Here is a 20,807-nt window from a genome sequence, read left to right as displayed (position 1 = left end):
TTACTGCATGCTCACGCTTTGCTGCTGGCTATGGTCTCTGTGCGGCTTGGCACTCTGCATGATATTGAATGCATCTCTCTACGTGACATTGAACGTGTCTCTGTTCATGCGTGTCGCTGGCCTCCGATGCGCGGCGTTATGGTGGCGCTTGCTTGTAACTCTACGTGGGTGGGTTTGGCGGTGTTATGATGGCGCTTGCTTGTAACTCAACGTGGGTGGCATGCATCGTTGCATGTCTTGCTAGACGCTGTCCTTTTCGTCCCTACCAACAGTCCTACCAACAGTTTTCCGGCTTCGCTAGTAACTCCAAGGGCTCAGCCTCCCCAGGACAATCGGTCTGCCGCAATTTCAATGCGGGTCGGTGCTTCGGCCCTTGCTCCAGGTCCCACATCTGCCAAATCTGTCGGGGTCGCCACCCAGCTTCCCAATGTAAGGGTAACACCACCAGCTCGGGGGCGGGTGGTAAACCCAAGCAATAGGGCTGCCAACGTCATGCCAGCCTTCAGTGTCCAGCGCGACACTAAGGCCACCATCCACCGCACACTGCATAATACTGTACATTCTGTCCATACGCCTCTGCACGTTTCCCGTTTTGCGTCCATGCTTGCTTCACATCCTGATCAGCAATTCGTCAATTATGTATGCAACGGCCTTGCTTACGGTTTCTCTGTCGGCTTTGAGGGCCAGCGTAAGACTGTAGTAGCCCCGAATCTCACCTCTTCAGCTCCTCATTCACAACATATTTCGGACTATCTCCAACGCTGCTGCAAGGACGGTATGACAGCTGGTCCATTTACCACGCCACCATTTAGCCCCATGCAGTCGTCTGGGCTTGGCATTGTTCCGAAGAAAAACGGTCGTCTTCGTGTAATTCACCATCTGTCGGCACCGGAAGGGTCCAGCGTAAATGACGGCATACCAGCGGACAAGTTCAGCTTGAGGTATATCCACGTCGACGATGCAGTTCGTGCCATCATGTCAGTGGGCCGCGGCGCCCTATTGACGAAGCTCGACGTCCGCAACGCGTTCCGGCTCATTCCAGTCTCCCCTGATGACTGGCCGCTGTTGGGCATTCATTGGCAGAACCAGTACTATTTCGAGAAGGTGTTACCGTTTGGTCTGCGTTCTAGCCCGTTCATTTTTAACCAGGTTGCGGAAGCCGTTGAGTGGATTTTGCGTCACCAGTTCGCCATTCCGATCATCATGCATGATTTGGACGACTACCTCTCTGTGTCTGCGCCTTTCTTGTCCCTCGCGTCCAAGCAACGCTCTATTATTGAAGAAGCCTTCACATCCTCGGCGTTCCCCTTGCGGTGGAGAAGCTGGAGGGCCCTGTGACGGAGTTGACATTCCTTGGCATCACGTTGAATTCCGAGCGGTTCGAAGCTCGGCTACCAGATGATAAGCTAACCGATATTAAACAACTCGTCCTCGATGCTAGCTCAACTCGCTCTATCCCCGCAGCAAAGTTCGTCTCTCTATTGGGCAAGCTCTCTTTTGCTGCGCAGGTGATTGTTCCGGGCCGCACGTTTATGCGCAGATTATGGGACACCGCTAAGAAGTTCAGCAAGGTACCTCGGCATTACCGAATTACCTTGAGCAGCGACTGTCGTAAGGACCTTCTGTGGTGGCAGGAGTTCTTAGCTAGTTGGAATGGCAAGTCGTTCTTCCTGTACCAGGCCGAGACTTCCAGTACCGACTTAGGTCTATACACTGATGCTAGTGGCACCCTTGGATGGGGCGCCTATTATGCCAACGAGGGCAGGTGGATGTACAGCCGCTGGGAGCAAGACACCATGGACCTGTCCATTGAGTACAAGGAACTGTTTCCTATTCTCGTTGCGTGTGCCACGTGGGGACATATGTGGTGCCGGCTTCGCATAGCATTCCACTGCGACAATCAGGCCGTGGTTGATTGCTTGGCTTCGGGCACGTCAAAGTCTCCACCTGTGATGGCCCTCATCCGCAAACTGTTCTTTGTGTGTGCGAGGCATAACTTCTGTGTCGTAGCCCGTCATGTGCCTGGCAAGTCTAATGCAATTGCGGATGCCCTCTCTCGTTTTAAAATGCAGGAATTTTGAATGCTCGCCCCGCGGGCTCGACAGGGCCCGGACACGCCAGTGCCCCTTCCCTCCTGGGACTAAGCAGCGAAACAGCCCGATACGCGTCCCTAGCCATTGCGCCATCTACCAGGGCAGCATACCGTTATGGAGAACAGCGCTACCGGCAATTCTGCCAGTTATGCCGATGGGACCCGTTGCCGGCCACAGACAGTATGTTATCGAGCTTTGCGGCCTACTTGGCGAGGTCTGTGAAGCCGGGTACAGTGGCCAATTACATCTCGGCCGTTCGTAATCTGCATCTCGAGTGTGGCATGGATGATCCTACGACAGGCGCTACCCTGCTACCGCGCATGCTTTTAAAAGGGTATTAAGAGAGTGAAGGGCACTGCTCCGTCCATGACCCGTCTTCCACTGACAAGTGATCTGATCCGGTCAGTTGTGGACCGGTTGCGGAATGACCCGACTTCTACTCCAGACGATCGCGTTATGCTGCAAGCCGCAATCCTGTTGGCGTTCCACGGCTTCCTGCGGTGCGCTGAGTTTACTGTAAGCGATCACGCACCGTTCGACCCAAGATTTGATGCTGCCGGCGATAGTGTGAAGATCGCATACCATGGTGGTAAGCCCGCGTTGCAGTTTGTTGTGAAGCGGTCCAAGACGGACCCGTTTGCCAGAGGCATGACCCTATACATCGGGCCAGCAACGCCGCAATATTGTCCCGTTGCTGCCATGGTCGAGTACTTGTCACGCAGTAAGCCGCCGTTGTTGCGGCCCTTGTTCCGGTTTAAGTCAGGCGCACCGCTGACTCGCCGTCGCTTCACTGCTAAACTGAGAGCCCTCCTGCAGTTGTCCGGGGTGAGTAATGTGGCTGATTATAGTGGCCACTCCTTCAGGATTGGTGCGGCGACAACGGCTGCTGCAAACGGCGTACCTGTGTGGAAAATCCGTGCTATGGGTAGGTGGCAAAGTGACTGTGTTCTGAGGTACATTCGCACTGATCCGTCGGACCTGCTGTCTGTTCCTATGGCTCTTCACAGTGGGCCTATTTAATTGTGTAATGTGCCCTGTAATCATGTGTGTGTTGCATGGACTCTTGGCGATGGCCTCATTGATACTATATTTCGTGCTGAGACAATGCACGAACCATTATTGCCTCTACCTTACTTCTTACCTTCCACCCTGGGCGACCTCTAGCTCTCCTGCTGTTTGCACAACTGCGCTCGTGGCTTCTTCGGTGCGGGAATTGCCGGCCATTATGGGCCACGCTCATTTCCGGCTACTCAGGGCCCTCGGTCGCCGTCCCTCGGACGCAGACTCTTGTAGATACTTGGCTCCGCCAACATTCTGCTTCGGCAGTGTCTACCCGGCCGACCCTGAATCCTCTCTCGTAGATACTTGGCTCCGCCAACATTCTGCTCCGGCAGTGTCTACGTATTTCTGTCCGTAGCCTCTCACTCCGCTGGCCGGCACTCCCCCATACCGCAAGTTGCTGTGTGTTGTTGTTAATGTAGCATTATGGTGATAATGCAGATTAATGGGTGCACGCAGCTTTCTGCTACCGCTCAATCTATGCTGCTATGTTTGATAGTGCTGTTACTGCATGCTCACGCTTTGCTGCTGGCTATGGTCTCTGTGCGGCTTGGCACTCTGCATGATATTGAATGCATCTCTCTACGTGACATTGAACGTTCTCTGTTCATGCGTGTCGCTGGCCTCCGATGCGCGGCGTTATGGTGGCGCTTGCTTGTAACTCAACGTGGGTGGGTTTGGCGGTGTTATGATGGCGCTTGCTTGTAACTCAACGTGGGTGGCATGCATCGTTGCATGTCTTGCTAGGGTTTGCTCTGCTATATATTTTCGATCCGTTCTGTGCGACGATCATTCTTGTTTGCTCGTAGTGTTTCACCCTCCCACCTCCCATTTCTCATCACTAATTTGCTTTGATAAAGTGAATAAACGGGGTGTTGGCCACGCTCATTTCCGGCTACTCAGGGCCCTCGGTCGCCGTCCCTCGGACGCAGACTCTTGTAGATACTTGGCTCCGCCAACATTCTGCTTCGGCAGTGTCTACCCGGCCGACATTGTTAATATGTGTGTGTTGTAGTTTAAAATATGTGTGTGTGTGTGCGTGCGTGCGTGCGTGCGTGTGTGTGTGTGTGTGTGTGTGTGTGTGTGTGTGTGTGTGTGTGTGTGTGTGTGTGTGTGTGTGTGTAGGGTAGTTACCAACAGCCAGTGTATGCCGGAGTATTTTTTTTTTTTATTTATTTATTTCTGCACCTCGTGGCATGTCAAGACAGCCAATTGAATTGAGGAGAGGGTGAGACCAGCCACGGAAGAGAAAAAAAGAAAATGAAGAGCACGTACACAAAGTGGGAAGGGATTAGCAACTAAAAAGCAATGGGATGCTCAGCGAGCTATGCAGCGGAAGTGGTGACTGTGACTTTGTTTACTGGGAGATACTGAAGTGCTGTCTGACGAGGGTACGGAATTTGGGCATATCTGGAGCTTGTCTAACACGGGGAGGCAGTTGGAGCCACGTGGAGTAGGAGGAAAAGAAAGGGGAATTTAAGAATAGGTAGACCTAGCTAGGAGGAGACGAACGCAGCTTCGGGTGGTGCCACCTGAATTGAACCAACTAAGGGACTGTAAATGAGCAGGGTGCTGGTCAAGAAAAATTGAATGTGCCAGGGTGCACTTGGAAGCATCAAGGTAATGTTGCAGAGTGGTAGTGGATGCAGCAGCATACAAGTCTAGATTTGTGATAATATAACGATCAGTACGAAATATGATGCGCAGTATACGGCGATGGAGAACTTCTTATTTACCTATGTGGGTTTTGTTAATGGTGGACCAGGCAGGGAAGCCGTACGCGAAGAGGGGAAGAATGTATGATTTATAAAAATTAATCCGGCAAATTTGGGGCAAATGGGACAAGTGACTTGACATTATGCCGACAGATCGGCATACTTTGGACGACACATGATCAGCATGGTGAGACCAGGAGACGGCGGAATCTATGACAATGCCAAGGTGTTTATGGTGGGGCGCTACAGAGATAGGGTGACCGGGATCATCGGGAAAGTGGAAGATAGGCACTGGATCTGTGGGAGGGGGGGGGGGAAAGGAGGAGCTCGGCTTTGGTCACATTTGGCTTAAGGTACCAAGTGCTCATCCAGTGAACAATGTCGTTGATACAGGTCTGAACTTTGGGGTACAGGGTGGCGTGAGATGGGGAGGAAGCAAGGACAGTGGTATCATCTGCAAACAAAGAAATATTGGGAATTGAATAGGGGAGGTCATTAACGTATGTGAGGAAGAGCAGGGGACCTAAAATGGAGCCCTGGGGCACTCCGGATGTCACAGACTCGGGGTCAGATAAGGTTCCATTTACTGTGACGCACTGATTTCGGTCCAAGAGGTAGCTAGTTATCCAGGCGAGTAGGGAGCCGGAGACACCATGGGCACGAGGTTTGGCGATCAGGCCCTTGTGCCACACGGTGTCGAAGGTCTTGGAGAGGTCGAAGAAACAGATGCAGGAGACCTGCCGCTGGTCTTTTAGGGAGCAGAGGTCTTGGATTATGCAGGGACAATTGCATCGATGTGTTGTCCTTACGGCGGAAGCCAGATTGTGCGGGGTGAAGAAGAGGGGAGATATGGTCGTACAAGCGGTCGAACACTATTCTCTCTAGCAGTTTGGAGACGCAGGAGAGGAGGGAGATTGGTCGGTAATTAGACGGGTTGTTCTTGTCGCCTTTATTTTTGTACACTGGAATGACAGTGGCTGACTTCCATCGTGATGGGAATGTGCCGGAGGAGAGGGAAAGGTTAAAAAGAATGGAGAGTGGGCGGGCAATTGAGTAGCTCAGTTTCCTGAGGATCTCATTGGTGATCCTATCAGCTCCGGGGGATTTGTTCAGAGGCAGTCTTGCAATATACTTGTGAACAGTCAATGAGGTGATGATCAGGGAGTGCAATGTAGTTGCTGGTGGAGGTAGGGAGGAAATAGTGGGAATAGGAGCATCGGGGTCAACCTGTAAGCCAGCACTGACGAAGTGGCGGTTCAATAAGTTGCCAATGGATGCCGGAGAGGTGCTTGTTCGACCATTGGGGCCCACCATCTTCGAAGGTATGACCCGGGCGCTGGTAGGATTTCGCAGTTGACGAATGAGCACAGGGAGGGATGGGAGGCGAGGGTTTGTGGGAGATATCGTGGCACGGAGGTTGCGGATGTAGCAGCGATGGCAGGATCTGGAAAGGCATTTTACATAGTTACGTTGGTGTTTGTATTTGTTGAAATTTGTAGGGGATGGGTATTTCCGGTAGATGCTGTAGAGATCGCTCTTGACTTTAATAGCTGCTTTCAGTGATGGAGTCATCCAGGGGCAGGGTTTGTGGCGTGATTTCCGATGAGGAGGTGAGGATCTTCCTATATATAGGTCCATGGTATGTGGTGTGGTGTGTGTGTAGAAAAAAAAAGAAGAAGAAAAAAATGGAAAAATGAGAAATAGGGATTCACTGGCCAGAAAAAGTCACTTCAATCAGCTGTGTGGTGGATACCAGGCTAAAGATAGTGGCGGTCAATTCATCAGCCTTGCAAGCTGTTGAATGGTGTAATCCCAGCACAAGTTGCTATGTCTAACATAGCTGTTCGCTATCATCGCTTCCGCGATGGGCAGGTCTGAGGTGGTGTGCACAAGTGTGTGTGTGTGTGTGTGTGTGTGTTTGTGGTGTGTGTGTGTGTGTGTGTGTATGTGTGTGTGTGTGTGTGGTGTGTGTGTGTGTGTGTGTGTGTGTGTGTGTGTGTGTGTGTGTGTGTGTGTGTGTGTGTGTGTGTGTGTGTGTGTGTGTGTGTGCAAGGCTTCGATTTCTCTCTCTTCTCTTCTCTCTTCCTGTCGGTGTCTCCCGCTTCTGCCCTGGCATGGCCCATGCTTCATGCATGCTTGACTTCGGAATCTTCTGTCCATGTATTCAAGAGAGAGCTGCGCAAACATTCTTGTCAGTATTCAGGTCTACTTGCTGGCATGCCGTTACCCTGTTCATTGTAGTCCCCCCCCCCCCCTTCCCAATCTGCACTCTCTTGTACCATCATCCTTCAATGCGACGGACCCCACGATAGGCGGTCAGCCTTTGGGTCATCCTAATAAAGTTATTATTATTATTATTATTTCTGTTCTTGTGATATGTAAGCACAAGTACGTGTTTACTGTGTCCTGCCGCTACTCCAGCTTTGGCCACGTGACCACGATTTGTCTCCTCCTTTTCTCCTTTATCCTTTTTTCTTTTTTTTGCTAAGAACTTTCTTCTCGCCGTGACCACGATTTTTCCTTTCTTTTTTCTTCTTCTTCTTCTCCTTTAATTCTTTTTTTCTCCACAATGAAAAGTCAGTAACAGTACCGTCGGTCAGTGTCGTGCAATGTTATCACAAGAACGGATTGCTAATAACTGGTGGTGTTAGTGGACATTATAGCGGAACTTGTAGTTCATTGATCCTTTTCTTTTCTTCTTTTCTATAAACTTCTCCTTGGCTCTCCATCCGAGTCCAGACTGTAGAGAGTGGTTTTTTTCTTTATTCAATCAGTGCCTGGAGTTGTAAACAGATCGATACCCAGAAACCGATCAAGGAGTTATATGCATGCACCACGGGTCCTGCTGAGAAACGGTTCTCTGCAATGACATACTCCCTGGGCTCAAAAGAGTCATTACCGACCGGTGGTGTATGTTCAGACAGAGTGCGAACCGCGGATGCACATTATTGCTGGCCAGAGCAATGCAAAGGACAAGCTATGGATCCGTTTGACCGGATACTACCACTGTTCACCCAGTCCTTGTTCCTATCGCTGCCTGGGCTAATGCCACAGTCATACTGATGACAACACTGCTGCTAAAGACACTGACACCAGTACTACTAGTAGCACTGCAGAACTGCCACGCGTTGTGCTACTGCTGTTCATGCTACAGAACTATACATCACATGAACTACTGTGTAAGGTGTGGTGTGAGTTTGAGTTGGCTGTCTAATGTCTGCTGCTGGTCAATCATGACAGGTGCATTCTATTAATGACAAGAGAGACGCCTTTGTGACGCCAGAGGCTGTCTACCCAAGATAAAAGCTCAGAAGACGGGACACACACACACACACACATACACACACACAATGCACTACAGTAGACAGTGCTGTAGAGTGTTGCAGTATAGAACAGGACAGTTACAGTAGCAAGGGAAAAACCGTTGAACCTACTCGCACACACTCATACAGTAGAATAGTAGCTACTGGTGTTGCCAACAGCTGTAGTAGTACAGTGGTAGTGCTGTTGTAGTAACAAGAGCAAGACTGCCGTGTGCTTGTCAGAGTTTGAATGTAATTATCAACTGACCGTCAACAATATCACTCCTAGCAGAAAACTGAAGAAGAATATGATACATGGTGCACACCAGCCATAGCTATAGATTAGATGTGTGTGCTGGTTAGTTGCTTGTTCTAGTAATTCCTATCTGTGCACCTGTTACACTCAGGTCTATTGCTGATAGTTTAGAGTCGTGTAGTCACCGTCAACTGTAGCTGCGGCTGCTCAAGCAGCTGTGGGCTACCATGAAGAGATCTTGCCCATCACCAAACCAGGGCAGACCTCAGACAAAGAGACAGCAAAGATGGAGGGTGGCTTCGCTGCCAAAGGCTGTCAGAGAGCTGCGGGATTCGCTATGTGAAATCTACACCAATGTCCGCACTCTGGTTGAAGACAGCAGCACAGAGGAGGTGAGAAGTTTGAACATGGATGAGATCTATGCAAACTTGCATGTTGTCCCACTTGAAGAGCTTAGTGCAAGAATGCAGCAGCTGAATGCTGACAAATTAGGCAGCAGTGCTGGTATTGAGCAGCTCGCACACTCCCTTGCTTCAGCTGCAAAGAAGCTGTGCAAAATAAAGCTGGCCAACATCCTCACAGCCAAGAAGTCCATGAGATTAGCCAGGAGGAGGGAAACGTTCCGCACCATTGCCCTCTCTTGCGCTGGTGGGGGGAAGACGTGTCTGTTTACCAAGAAAGGTCCTTACGACTGGGCACTGGGTCGCATTTGGCAAGAGATGGCTCTGGTGTTCGCCCTTGAACTCCGCTTGCCTTCCGTGCGCCAAGCTACGTGTGCCGCTGAGCTTCTGGCATTGAGGAGTCACGACATCATCTCGGGTACTGATCAATCTGAGATCTGCGCATACGTGAAAGCCCATCCAGAGAGAATTTGCGTCATACTCGATGGATTGGACGAAACGAAACTAGACGAGTGCAGCCAGTACGTCCAGGATGTCATCGCCGGAAAACGCTTGCCCGGTATTCGCCTCATCATAACATCACGCCATTCCACGGAAGCAATGAATCTCATCCACAACCCAGAGGTTGTGTTCCACCAAAGCGTCGAGCTCTTGGGCTTCGAGCAGAAGGAGTTAGAGAAGTACGTCCGCAAGGTCCTCTCAGCTGAGAAAGCGTGCAGTCTCCTGGACAAGCTGAAGAGAAGTCCTCAACTGGCAGCAATCATGCGCACTCCACTGTACGCTAGCAGCATATGCCAGCTCTATTCCAACCAGCGAGACATACCGGATACGCTAGGCAGGATCTTCAACTCCATGATTCTCAATGTCATTCAACCAAAGACGGAGAAAGGCCTGAAGAAGACTAAACCTTACGAGAAGATGAACGATGTTCCTGATGGAATGCAGGAAAGCCTTCTTCATCTCGCCAAGTTCGCTTTCCACATGCTCATCCGGCGGAAGGTCGTCTTCACGGAGGCTGATTTCAGCATGTTTGCACTGTCATCGGCAGCTCGGTCACTCGGTCTTCTCATTGCCTGTGATAAGCCACTTTCACGGGCCCATCCGCAATGGCGTTTTAGCCACCTGGCACTTCAGGAAGCTCTAGCAGCTCGTTACATCGCTAGCCGCAGTCCGAATGCAGCTGACGTCGCTTGGCTTGTACAGCGCCTTGGAGCATTCACAGGCAGCCTCAACATGTTTTGGCGCTTACTGGCCACTGAGCTGGACAGTGAGTCCGTCAATGCGTTGATTGAAGCCATTGTCAATCCGCAGTCCACACCCTCCACTCAGCCACACGACGACAGCAAGTACGTCACAGGAGCAGAAGGGCACAGCGTCACATGTTTTCTCTTCACAACGCATGACCACATCATGGAATGGGCCGACCACGTGTCCTCATGTCTTTTGTTGGAAGACGCGGAGCGTCTTGCAGAAGAATTGATAGGCGACAGGATCGGCCTGGCATTGTCTGCTCCTGAAGTGGTCCGTCAAGAAATTGACCCGACCGTCACCAAAATCACCTGCAAGGATTTCGTCCGTTCACTGCTACCCATGTGGACGGATTGCGTGCCCAGTGCCAGTACACAGATGCTGCACGACTGCCTAACCAACGTCGGAGTTGGATCGGCCATTCGATGCTTCACCGTCACTCCCACGTCTAATCTGCCTACAGTTCATCCACACGACGAACCAGCTCAGCCAAACGCAGCCCAGGACAACGTCAGTGCCGCGGAACGAAGACAACGAATCCTCTACGCCTTCCGGATCTTCGCGGAGCACGTCAACAACAAGCAAAGCAGAATCGAAGACATCCCCAGCATACAAGCCATCATCAAGCAGCACGGAGTAGATTTCGACCGCGTTCCTCTCTCGCCATCCGATTGCCAGGCCATCAACGCAGTCATGATTCACCACCACCAGTTCATCACCAGCATCAGCCTGTACATCTGTGGTATAGGTGATACCGGGTACGCATGCATGGCTGATGGCATGGCTCTACTACGCAATCTTACGATCATCAACCTGCAACTGAACAACCTAACAGATCGTCGCACGGCCCATATCGCAGCGTGTATCGCATCCAACACGTCAACACTGCGACTACTCTACACAGCCATGAACCTGTTCAGCAGCAATGCTATGGCCACCGTCCACAGCAACACACACCGCTGTACGCGACTGCGGGGAGTGGACTTTGGAGGTCAAAAGTGCACCGATCCAGCAGTCAACCTTGACGTCATCACCACAGTCTGCAGCAGCTGCCCAGATCTCCAGGCCGTCAGTCTCGATGACTGCGTACTGGATATGGAAGGTCTAACCCAGCTAGCACCATTGTTAGGAGCACTGAGGCTGAGAGTGCTGGTGCTGCCCAAGGTTGGGATGAAGCAGAACTCGGCTACGATCGTCAGTAGTATCATTCAACAGCAACACGAGAGTTTGGAGTTCCTCTCACTCCAGCGCGATGAGCTAACTGGAGATTTCCTGGAAACCATTCGTGGTGAGCTGAGTCAGTGCCGACGCCTAGCGCAGCTGTACCTGGACGACGACTGCCTCTCGTCAGGAGCTCTGCCGGTGCTTGCGTCCCTGCTGCCCAGTCTGCCCAAGCTCTTCTCGCTCAGAATGGCGAGGAATGATTTCCGAGATGCTGACGACGAAGCAAAGCTGTTCGCCGCCGCTGTCGAGAGCTGCTCATCTCTGAAGGAGCTGTGGATGCCTGAAAGAGCTCTAGTGTCTCCACGGCTGCGCGAAGCTCTAAGTGCCATGGCCAGAGATGATGTGAATGTGCAGTACAAGCAGTTTCGCTGGTACGACGAAGTGGAGAATGACGAAGAAGAAGAAGAAGACGAGTACGGCGATGAAGGAGATAGTGAGAGTGAGGAATGAGGAGGTGAGAGGATTCATACAGTCCGTCTGTGTATCCTCTTTGGAGTGAAACATGCGTGTGTGCATGCGTGCTAGTGCTTCCGCGGGTGTGTGTTTGTACATGCGTGTCTGTGTGTATACTTGAGCGTGTACATGTACGTGTGTATACTTGAGTGTGCATTTGTGCGTATGTGTGTCTGTACGCTTGTGTGTTCGGCTGGTCATTCGCCCCTTCATTTTCAGAGAATACCAGGACTCACTGTTTTGACCTTTGAACCTTGAACTTTGGACCCTGTAAATGCATATTTTCGTTTCGTAATTTTTTCCGGTAATTGTGGACTTGTCTTTGAAAGAATATGTAGTAATGAATTTTTCACTACTGTTCATGCCTTTTTTCCTAGAATTGGTGTGAACATTTCTTTGCATGAACACTGCACATGTACATACACTGTGTCATTCTCTGGTTTGTAGATTATTTGATGAAATTTGTCATGTTTGGTTTATAAAAACTTGGCAAAAAGATTGAAAATGAATCATATCAAACGTAGAATGTTGATGTAGATATGTTTCTTGAAATCGAACACTATTTCCTCAGTAGTGAGATTTCACATTCAGTTGGTATTAGAATTCTATGACGAGTGTACTTCAAGTTTGTTTCTGTGTGTGTGTGTGTGTGTGGTGTGTGTGTGTGTGTGTGTGTGTGTGTGTGTGGTGTGTGTGTGTGTGGTGTGTGTGTGTGTGTGGTGTGTGTGTGTGTGTGTGTGTGTGTGTGTGTGTGTGTGTGTGTGTGTGGTGTGTGTGGTGTGTGTGTGTGTTTGTGAATGTGTACATGACATTGCATATAAAATAATATAAGTGTGCATTCATGTATAGCGGCTCTTCACCTTCACTAGCTACATTGTACTAGCAACAGTTACCAGTTGTTAGCTATACCGGCCTACACCTCTTGAGCGTAAACACATTACATTCACATGTACATGTACCACCACGCATTGCATGCGCGGCAGTCTAGAACCGGAACGCATTACATTCGCATGTACATATACCACGCATTCACAGCATTCTTGACACGGCTCACACTCTCCCTCTCTCTCCCACACATTGCTTTTGTAATCCATGCATTCAGAGACTGAGCTTAGGCTATGTTTGGTCTCCATTCCTCCGCATAGCTGTCACCAGACCTTCTTTCTTTTCCTCACCACCTCACACACAACAACTATTGCTTCCAGCTGTTCTAGCAATGCCGTAGGAAGTGTAGCCACCCTCGACTCCATCCACATGCCTACTCTTCTCAGTACCGCTACAATATTCTCCATTGTACTCCACCTAGAACATAGACAAGTGTGTCTGCCTGCTGCCGGGTCTCCATTTGACATGATACACAAGGCACGGGGCGGGGCCCCAGGACCACATGGGGCACGTGCACCCCCCCCCCCCCAATATGTCGACCTAGGTTCAGCATGCACACATTGACTATGAATGAAAGGCACCAGCCAACCTACGCATAGTCATTATGCGGCGGTGCACCCCCCCCCCCCACCCTAAAACGGGGGGACCAGCTACGCCCCTGATACACGTTCAAAAACCAATCCGAGGGTCGCAGGCGCCACGTGTGCCTTGGCCTTGATGTATATTATTAACACATTCATGAGTATTTATTTGCTGCTTCTGCTGCTGCTGCTGCTGTTGCTGCTGCTGCTGCTGCTGTTGCTGCTGCTGCTGCTGCTGTTGCTGCTGCTGCTGCTACTGCTGCTGCTGTTGCTGCTACTGCTGCTGCTGCTGCTGCTCATATCACCATGGTAATGACTGTGAAGAGTAATGGTAGGAAAAGTCTGGACAATTTTTCCACTGACTTCTGTGCTTTCCTGTGTTAGTTTGCGTCGCCTCAACCAAAATATCTACTATATCCCATGGCAAGGCGGTTTCACCAAATCGTGCCAGTTCTGAGCTGGGTGACGTGTTCAGCGATATCCCGCTCGGTTCACATAGTAGGTCACGCCAAGAGTAAAAAATTAATAAGTACAGTCAACTTCGCTAATAACGACTGCGGATACAATGACATTTCGCGAATAACGACAGAATTTCCATGCCCAGAGCAAAATCCAATCTAACTGTAATACATATAATGAGACTTCGGGTACACTATCAGGACACTTCGCAAATATGGACACTTTTCTGGTGCCCCGCCATGTGTCGTTATACGCAAAATTGACTGTATAGAACCAGACACGGATGTCAGGGCAGGTATCGTTGATTCAGACCCTCGAGCGTAGCCCGAGGCCGACGGCCGAGGTCTCGGCTCGAGGGCCTGAATCAACGATACCTGCCCGGACCGTACACATGGTACATATCTGATTGTGTTTCAGACTGCCACCCACGTACAACATACATACCGTATTTCCCAGAATATCGCACCTTTGTACACTAAATTTCAAGGGTAAAAACAGGGTGGGGGGGGGGGAGGGCGACTTACAATCGAGCATGACTTACCACTGAAGTCAATACAGTGGTCCCTCTATAATCCGGCACCATTTGTGCCACGAAAATCTGCTGGATTAGGGAGGGTGCTGGATTAACAAATCTGATTTACTGCTGCAATGTGCATGAAGAGGACATTTTGGCTACTGAAAATTGTGCTGGTTCATCGAGGGTGCTGGATTATAAAGTGCCGGATTAGAGAGGGACGACTGTACAATGAAACCTGTGTAAGACGACTGTTCAAGGGACCTTCAAAACGTGGTCTCTGTTACCAGGTGGTCTCCTTATCCAGGGTCATTTGACTTGAAATAGCATCCCTTGGTCCCGGTTGCAGTGGTCTTCTAGGACAGGTGGTCAATATGGCTAAGACCTGAAAATGGCGGTGCGACTTATAATTGAGTGTGACTTCTATTCGGTGAAATGCGGTAAATATATTATAGTGCCTTCATCAATCCACATAAACCATGATACTAGCTTTGCAAGCAAGTGAAAGAAGACAGTAAGATTGAGAGGAACAAAGAAACAAGCCTTGCTAGCCATTGGCGGACTATGCTCGGCCAATCGTCAAATTATGCTTTTGATTATGCCACAATTATGCCAACAAATATTCTGAATTACGCTGAATTATGCTCGGTTCCACTATGTATTCACGCTGTACATACATGTAGAGGATTGAGAAACCACGCATACACACACGCGGCCCCAGGGCTTTCTGACAAAGCTGTATTATGCTCTAAGCATAATTTTTGTCTGAACCTAAAGATTATGCCGACCTTACACGTTGGAATCCGTACATTATGCCGGAGGACAAAGCTGCATTATGCCCTAAGCATAATTTTTTGTCTAAACCGAAAGATTATGCCGACCTTACACGTTGGAATCCGTATAATTATGCGGGAGCATAATTTTTTGACAAAATCCCAAGATTATGCCAAATATTATGCCGGCATAATCCGCCAAGGGCTTAAAATCGCAACCTAAAATTACAGAGTTCTTGTGCAAAACCCTACAAAAAAGGGAGCAGAAATAGCAGAAGTGCAGCGGCAGCAAACTCGTAGATCTACACCCCTTCCTGCTGTGAACCACCATTTTACACAGTGCAAGGCAGTAGCCTGTTGCATGTATCCTACATGTGTACCGGGCCCAGTGTGATGCCGTCTTTCTCGATTTCTCGAAGGCATTTGATCGTACCAGCCATCGCCTCCTAGCCTCATGTCTGTCCGGTTGGTGTGCACCTGACTCATTCGCGTGGCTGATGGACTTCCTGGAAGGCCGATCAATGTCTGTGCGGGTCGGAACCTCCTTATCAACCCATATGTCGCTCACCGCTGGTGTGCCACAAGGCTCCCACCTAGGCCCTCTATTATTCAACCTTTCTATCAACTCCCTTCCCAGCATTCCCCAATCCAGCGATCTGACTCTGTTTGCGGATGATTCCAACATGGTCTGCGTTTCTCCGCCTACTGTCGTACCCGCCGCGCACACTGCCTCCCTGCAACTAGACCTTGATAGATGTGTGAACTGGTCCCATAAAGCTGAAGCAGTTTTCAATGCTAACAAATGTGTCCATGTTCCCTTTTGCAGACCTAAATCAAACCCACCTAATCCCAGGACCGTCACCATGGCCGGTACGTTACTGACCCAGCCCTCTTCCCACCGCCATCTGGGCATCATCCTCACTCCTTCACTCAATCTGTCCCCCCATATTCAACACATTACCAGCAAATTTCGAGGTCGGGTTTTTCTTTTAAACCACATGTCCAACTTCCTTCCTTTTCCTGCTGTGAATCTTTTGTATAAATGTTATGTTCGTCCCCTCCTTGAATATGCTGTTCCCGTTTGGATGTTTTCCGTTTCAGCCACCATGTCCACAACCCTTGATAAACTGCAGGCTACTGCTGCTAGAGCATACCTAAATAGTAAACTCAAGCGTCGGCCTGACTGGACGACTTCCAAAGAAGACCTCAATGTTCTGTCCTCTTGGGAATCTTTAGCATGGCGACGGCAGATTCTTGGCCTTGTCTATTTCCACCATGTATTCTCCCAATACCCCTCCTTGTTGTCTCACTTCCAGCTACCCTCTTCCCAAAGCAGTCGTCACCCTTCATCCATAATTCTTCCTAAAGCTGGCACCTTCTTTCGTAAATCAACCCTTTTTTCTTTGAGTGTTGCCTGGAATAAACTCCCTGAAGATATTCGTTCACTCTCTACAACAGCGAAATTTAGTATTGCTGTTCGTCGGTATCATTCGCAATCTATGTTTTCTTTGAAAGGTATTCCTGACTTTTGTGTCTAGGCTAACCACATCTATGATAGTTTCAATAGTTTGTGTATATGTCAGTTATAGTAGTCCGCAATGCTGCTTTTCTAATTCTCATTATGATTAGCATGCAATGTACTACCCGAAGTACTGAATTTACTTCTTCTGTACTCTATATTCTAATGTATCTTCTACCTCTTCTCCCTTACGAACATACTTTCTCATTTTCCATACTTAGGAGACTCCCTTCGATAGGCATCTATTTGCCTCTGGAGGATCCGTGAAATAAAAATCAATCAAAAAATCAATCAATCAATGTATAATCATGTAGACCTATTATGTACATCATTCCAGTGCAAGGAAAAGGGAATGCACATTATCATAACTACCGTTGATCTTCTGTTTCTGAAATCAGTCTGAAGGCAGGCGAGAAATGAGCGAGTACGAGTATGCATTTGTCCCACATGTAGTCGGTGAATCGGTGACTTGATTTTTTGATCCCATCCCATGGGGCCAATTGCGCCAAGTTTGCGAAATAGTTCGCGAAAATGAAGGAAGTTGCGAAAGTTGCGAAAGTTGCGATTTCACCAACAACGAAAAGTTGTGAAAAAAAGTGGCGAGCATCTTTGGGAAGGGGCTACCTGCTGGGCTGTAAGTTTGTTAGCATAGTACTTATTCCTTCATTTTACAAAACATACTTCAAATGTCATTTCATTATTTTATGAAGCTCATAGCTTTATAACTGAGACTGGCTTTATAATCGAATATACCGCCATGGCTTTAAAGGTGCAGACATACGGTATCATTGCAAATAACACTGAGTAATTACACAAAAACCAGCATGTTGTGGCTGTGCGAAAGGGGGCATATGCTTTCGCGGCGTGTGTGCCTCAAGCGACAATCCGTGTTTTAACTGTTACCTGGTTGGGAAGGGCACTGTGCCAACCGCATTCCCGGATCCAGAAAAGCAAGGTTTCAAACTAATGTGCCGGACCGAGGGTTGGGCAAACCACTAGTACCGCTACATGTAGTGCCGATACAAATCTGACTGGAACATCCCAGGTTTCGGTCCCTGCCCTGTCTTCAGTGTCGTTGGCTCTCTCCACGGTAGAGTCCACCCAATCGCCAGGTGCTGTGGGTAGCAACGACGCTGCGCCTTCATCACAGTCTCTTGTGATTGCCGTCGATGCTCCAGCCTCCGCATCTACGTCGATGTCGGATTCTGGTGCTTGCATTTGCGCGCCGAGTGTAGAGCAGGTTGTGCGCCCGGCTGTTGGGGAGGTGGACGTTGGAGACAATGGCCGCGGCGTTTGGTCACTGGCTGTTGTTGACATCACCCATCTGATGGGAAGTACCTATGCCGAGGTCATGAAGTGGAGGAAGGATATCTTCATGGTTCCCTTTGGCGACGATGGTGCCCACTTCGTGGCTGATTGGCTAGACTTAGCGGTCTGTTTTGCGATGGAGGTGAAGCTAGGGCTTTTGCGTGGTCGGCTGTCGTGGTGGCGGGCCATCTCCTTCTGCAGCGACCGTTCGGTACATCGGCTGCCAGTGAAAACAAGAAGTTTCTGCACAAGCGTCTATCATTGTGGAAATCTGGGAATATGACGGCTCTGCTCCGTGTAGCGAGGTGTACCCAGGCTCATTTGTCCTCTTCCAGACCGCAATGCCCTAGGGCTGAGTTGGATGATGTCGAGTTCGCCAAGATGGTGTATGGCGATCGAATGGGCACTGCAACACACTACCTGGAGGACAATGGGCGAGGTGGTGTCCTTCCCCTCGACCATGAAATCAGTGGTAGATCCGTTCTTGACATTTTGGGGGACAAACATCCGGATCCGGCTGCTGCGTATCCAAGCATCTTGCTGGCTTATGGTCCTGCTCCACCGGACAATGTGCTCTTTGAAGCCATCGCCCTTTCCCGGGTACGTGCAGCCATCATGACGATGAAAGGAGAAAAATTGAGAAGCTTTGAATCGTTTTTATCAAAATCTAAATATTTGACGCGTTGGAAGGTGGGAATGAAAGGAGCCGCTAGGCCTTCCGGGCTGGATGCCGCGGTGTGGCGGTGGATGGTTTCGATGTTCTCCACAGCCTCTAATGCTTTATGTGCTTCACTGGCCCGAATGGCGAAATGTTTGTGTACAGAGCCTATAGAGCCATCTCACCTTCGTCCTTTTTCTGTCTGGCCGGCTAATACCACTGTACAAGCAGTGTGTGTTGCGCCCAATTGCCATTGGCGAGGTGTTCCGCAGGGTGGTGGGCAAGGTGATAATCGAGCAGCATGTGGTGGCCGTTACCGCTCCGATGCAGCTGTGTGTCGGCGTTCCGTCCGCGTGTGAGGTTGCCGTCCAGGCTCTCGGCAGGATATTTGAACAGGATCTGGATACTGGCATTTTGTTAGTGTATGAGTCATCATGCACTGACTTGCGCCAGTGGGGGTTACCATGGTTACCCCACGCAGCGGCACAATGTCAGCTGAGGGACCTGCTTGCTGATGACCTGACTGGTGTCGCTTGTGACGTGGGGGTGGAACCTCCTCTGATGCCACTTCAGGGTGAGGCAGTATTTCTGGTAACTCGGCTGATGGTGCTCGTGTTGATATTCGGGCTCGTGGCTTCTGGACCAGGCAGCAAAATGCCTTCTTGATGTGCGGGTAACTCACCCGAGGCCATCTTTGCTGTCGGGTCCAGAAGTAGCACGTCAGCTCAGCCAACACCAGCGTCAGAAGAAGCGGCAGTATTCTGACCGGATTAATCAGGTGGACCGGGGTTCCTTCACTCCGTTACTAGCGTTAGTTTTCGCCACCAACTGGCAGTGTGTCCCAGAGGGTAGAGGGGACGGTTTCAAATAGGACACCGGTTGCAAACCGGAACGGACTCAATATTCACTTTCTCTCTTGGTATTTTGATTAGAAAACATATGTCACAGTGAGACTACTATGTGTTATACTCCGAGCCAAAATTTCATGGCTCTGCGATGACCAGAAGCGCCATATCAAGCAGGTGAGTTTTTGACGTGTTGCTTCGCACTGCGACTTGAGTTTTACGACTTTCGAAAAATCAACTTCCTGTCGCAGGTAAACAGCGGCTCGCCTCTCGCCAATAAAGCACCGCATACCAATCAAAACTAATGGAAGCACACACAAGGCTTATTGTTACTCTATACTGGCCGTCGTGGAGCGATAGCAATTACCTAATTTCAGACCCAGAGTGAATTTGACGTGCACTCTAAAACGTGTCCGGTTTGGAGCCACTTCTGATTTGAACTTTTTTGAAGCGAAAAATTGGGCAACTTGGAGGCAATGGGTCAACACCAAGGAGTGGCTCAGTTCGATTGACTCTGGCCCCAGAGCAAACTTCAACATGCCAGTTTCCTTCCACAAACATATTTCGAGTGAAAAATCAACGCTGATTATCGGTTTGGGTCTATACAAATTTGGCTGTTAAAACGTCCCGGTATCGAGCCGTCTCCTCTACCATTTTTCCGAAAATCCTCTCGACTCAGCTGCATGACAAAAACCGTGATGTTCCCTATGCCGACATAATCCGTCATTTACGATACAAGATTAGTCTATCTCTCGTGCGGTGGCAGATAACTTGCTTCCGGGGTTCATGGGCTTACTGACGCGGTGGATCGGGTGCCAGCCGACACCAATTTATCACGGTGCTTTAGCTCACCCGACGCATTAATGAATTATGTCTTGTCATTGACTCCATGTTTTCTTGCTGTGTCTTTTTGAGTCCTGTTGGAGCTTTTTGAGTCCTGTTGGAGCTTTTTGAGTCCTGTTGGAGCTTTTTGAGTCCTGTTGGAGTTTTTTTAGTAGCTTCTGGTATGTGAAAAAGAGAAGAAACACATGAGAACGAGTTATGCAGCAACTATTTAACTGTTTGTCTTAGACATTCTCTTTCTTTGCTGAGTTGTTGTTGCTACTCTTTTGTTTTCCCTCCCCTTACTTTTATTTTTCGCCGTGGTTGGCAATCACCCACTCTCTTATCATTGGCCGGTGTTTCCACCGGGTCTTGAGATGTTTTAATAAAATATAATATAAGCAGTTAAGTGGCTGGGGCGGTACAACTTTTTTGGGAAATGTTTGACTGCATTTTTGAGTTTATCGGCAAGGTGGAGATGAAATTTGAAAATGTTTTCTGGTGAATCTCTGGAGAATAGCCTTCTCTAGCTTCTTATAGTTTTAGTTTTACTTTTGGACAAAATTTGAAAACGTTCATCCTATTCATAGCTATGTTTTATGAAAGGTTCGTGTTATTTTTTCACGGACCTTTCATAAAACTTTTTCAAATTTTGTCCAAAAGGAAAAATAAAACTATAGGAAGCTAGAGAA

The 20,807-nt window shown here is 49.3% G+C and overlaps 4 protein-coding genes across 4 annotated transcripts; all 4 read left to right on the top strand.

Annotated features, from left to right (window-relative positions):
- Positions 1-816: 816 nt before the first annotated feature.
- On the top strand, positions 817-1,338 carry LOC135821521 (uncharacterized). Its single transcript, XM_065334519.1, has one exon. The coding sequence runs from the start codon at positions 817-819 to the stop codon at positions 1,336-1,338; it is 522 nt and encodes a 173-aa protein (XP_065190591.1).
- Positions 1,339-1,532: 194 nt separating this feature from the next.
- On the top strand, positions 1,533-2,081 carry LOC135821520 (uncharacterized). Its single transcript, XM_065334518.1, has one exon. It carries the CDS (start codon positions 1,533-1,535, stop codon positions 2,079-2,081), a length of 549 nt encoding a protein of 182 aa, XP_065190590.1.
- Positions 2,082-2,459: 378 nt separating this feature from the next.
- LOC135821518 (uncharacterized) lies at positions 2,460-3,113 on the top strand. Its single transcript, XM_065334517.1, has one exon. It carries the CDS (start codon positions 2,460-2,462, stop codon positions 3,111-3,113), a length of 654 nt encoding a protein of 217 aa, XP_065190589.1.
- A 5,245-nt stretch (positions 3,114-8,358) lies between these two features.
- LOC135820780 (protein NLRC3-like) lies at positions 8,359-12,370 on the top strand. Its single transcript, XM_065333814.1, has one exon. The coding sequence runs from the start codon at positions 8,653-8,655 to the stop codon at positions 11,746-11,748; it is 3,096 nt and encodes a 1,031-aa protein (XP_065189886.1). The 5' UTR covers positions 8,359-8,652; the 3' UTR covers positions 11,749-12,370.
- The last annotated feature ends 8,437 nt before the right edge of the window (positions 12,371-20,807 follow it).

The sequence above is a fragment of the Sycon ciliatum genome, chromosome 7 (genome assembly GCF_964019385.1).
Source record: "Sycon ciliatum chromosome 7, ocSycCili1.1, whole genome shotgun sequence".
Taxonomy (NCBI): domain Eukaryota; kingdom Metazoa; phylum Porifera; class Calcarea; order Leucosolenida; family Sycettidae; genus Sycon; species Sycon ciliatum.
The sequence above is the reverse complement of the archived record's forward strand: the minus strand, read 5'-3'. Positions and strand labels throughout refer to the sequence as shown.

Coding starts and splice junctions, on each gene's coding strand:
- LOC135821520 (XM_065334518.1), top strand. CDS start 1,533: ATGCGCAGATTATGGGACACCGCTAAGAAGTTCAGCAAGGTACCTCGG.
- LOC135821521 (XM_065334519.1), top strand. CDS start 817: ATGCAGTCGTCTGGGCTTGGCATTGTTCCGAAGAAAAACGGTCGTCTT.
- LOC135821518 (XM_065334517.1), top strand. CDS start 2,460: ATGACCCGTCTTCCACTGACAAGTGATCTGATCCGGTCAGTTGTGGAC.
- LOC135820780 (XM_065333814.1), top strand. CDS start 8,653: ATGAAGAGATCTTGCCCATCACCAAACCAGGGCAGACCTCAGACAAAG.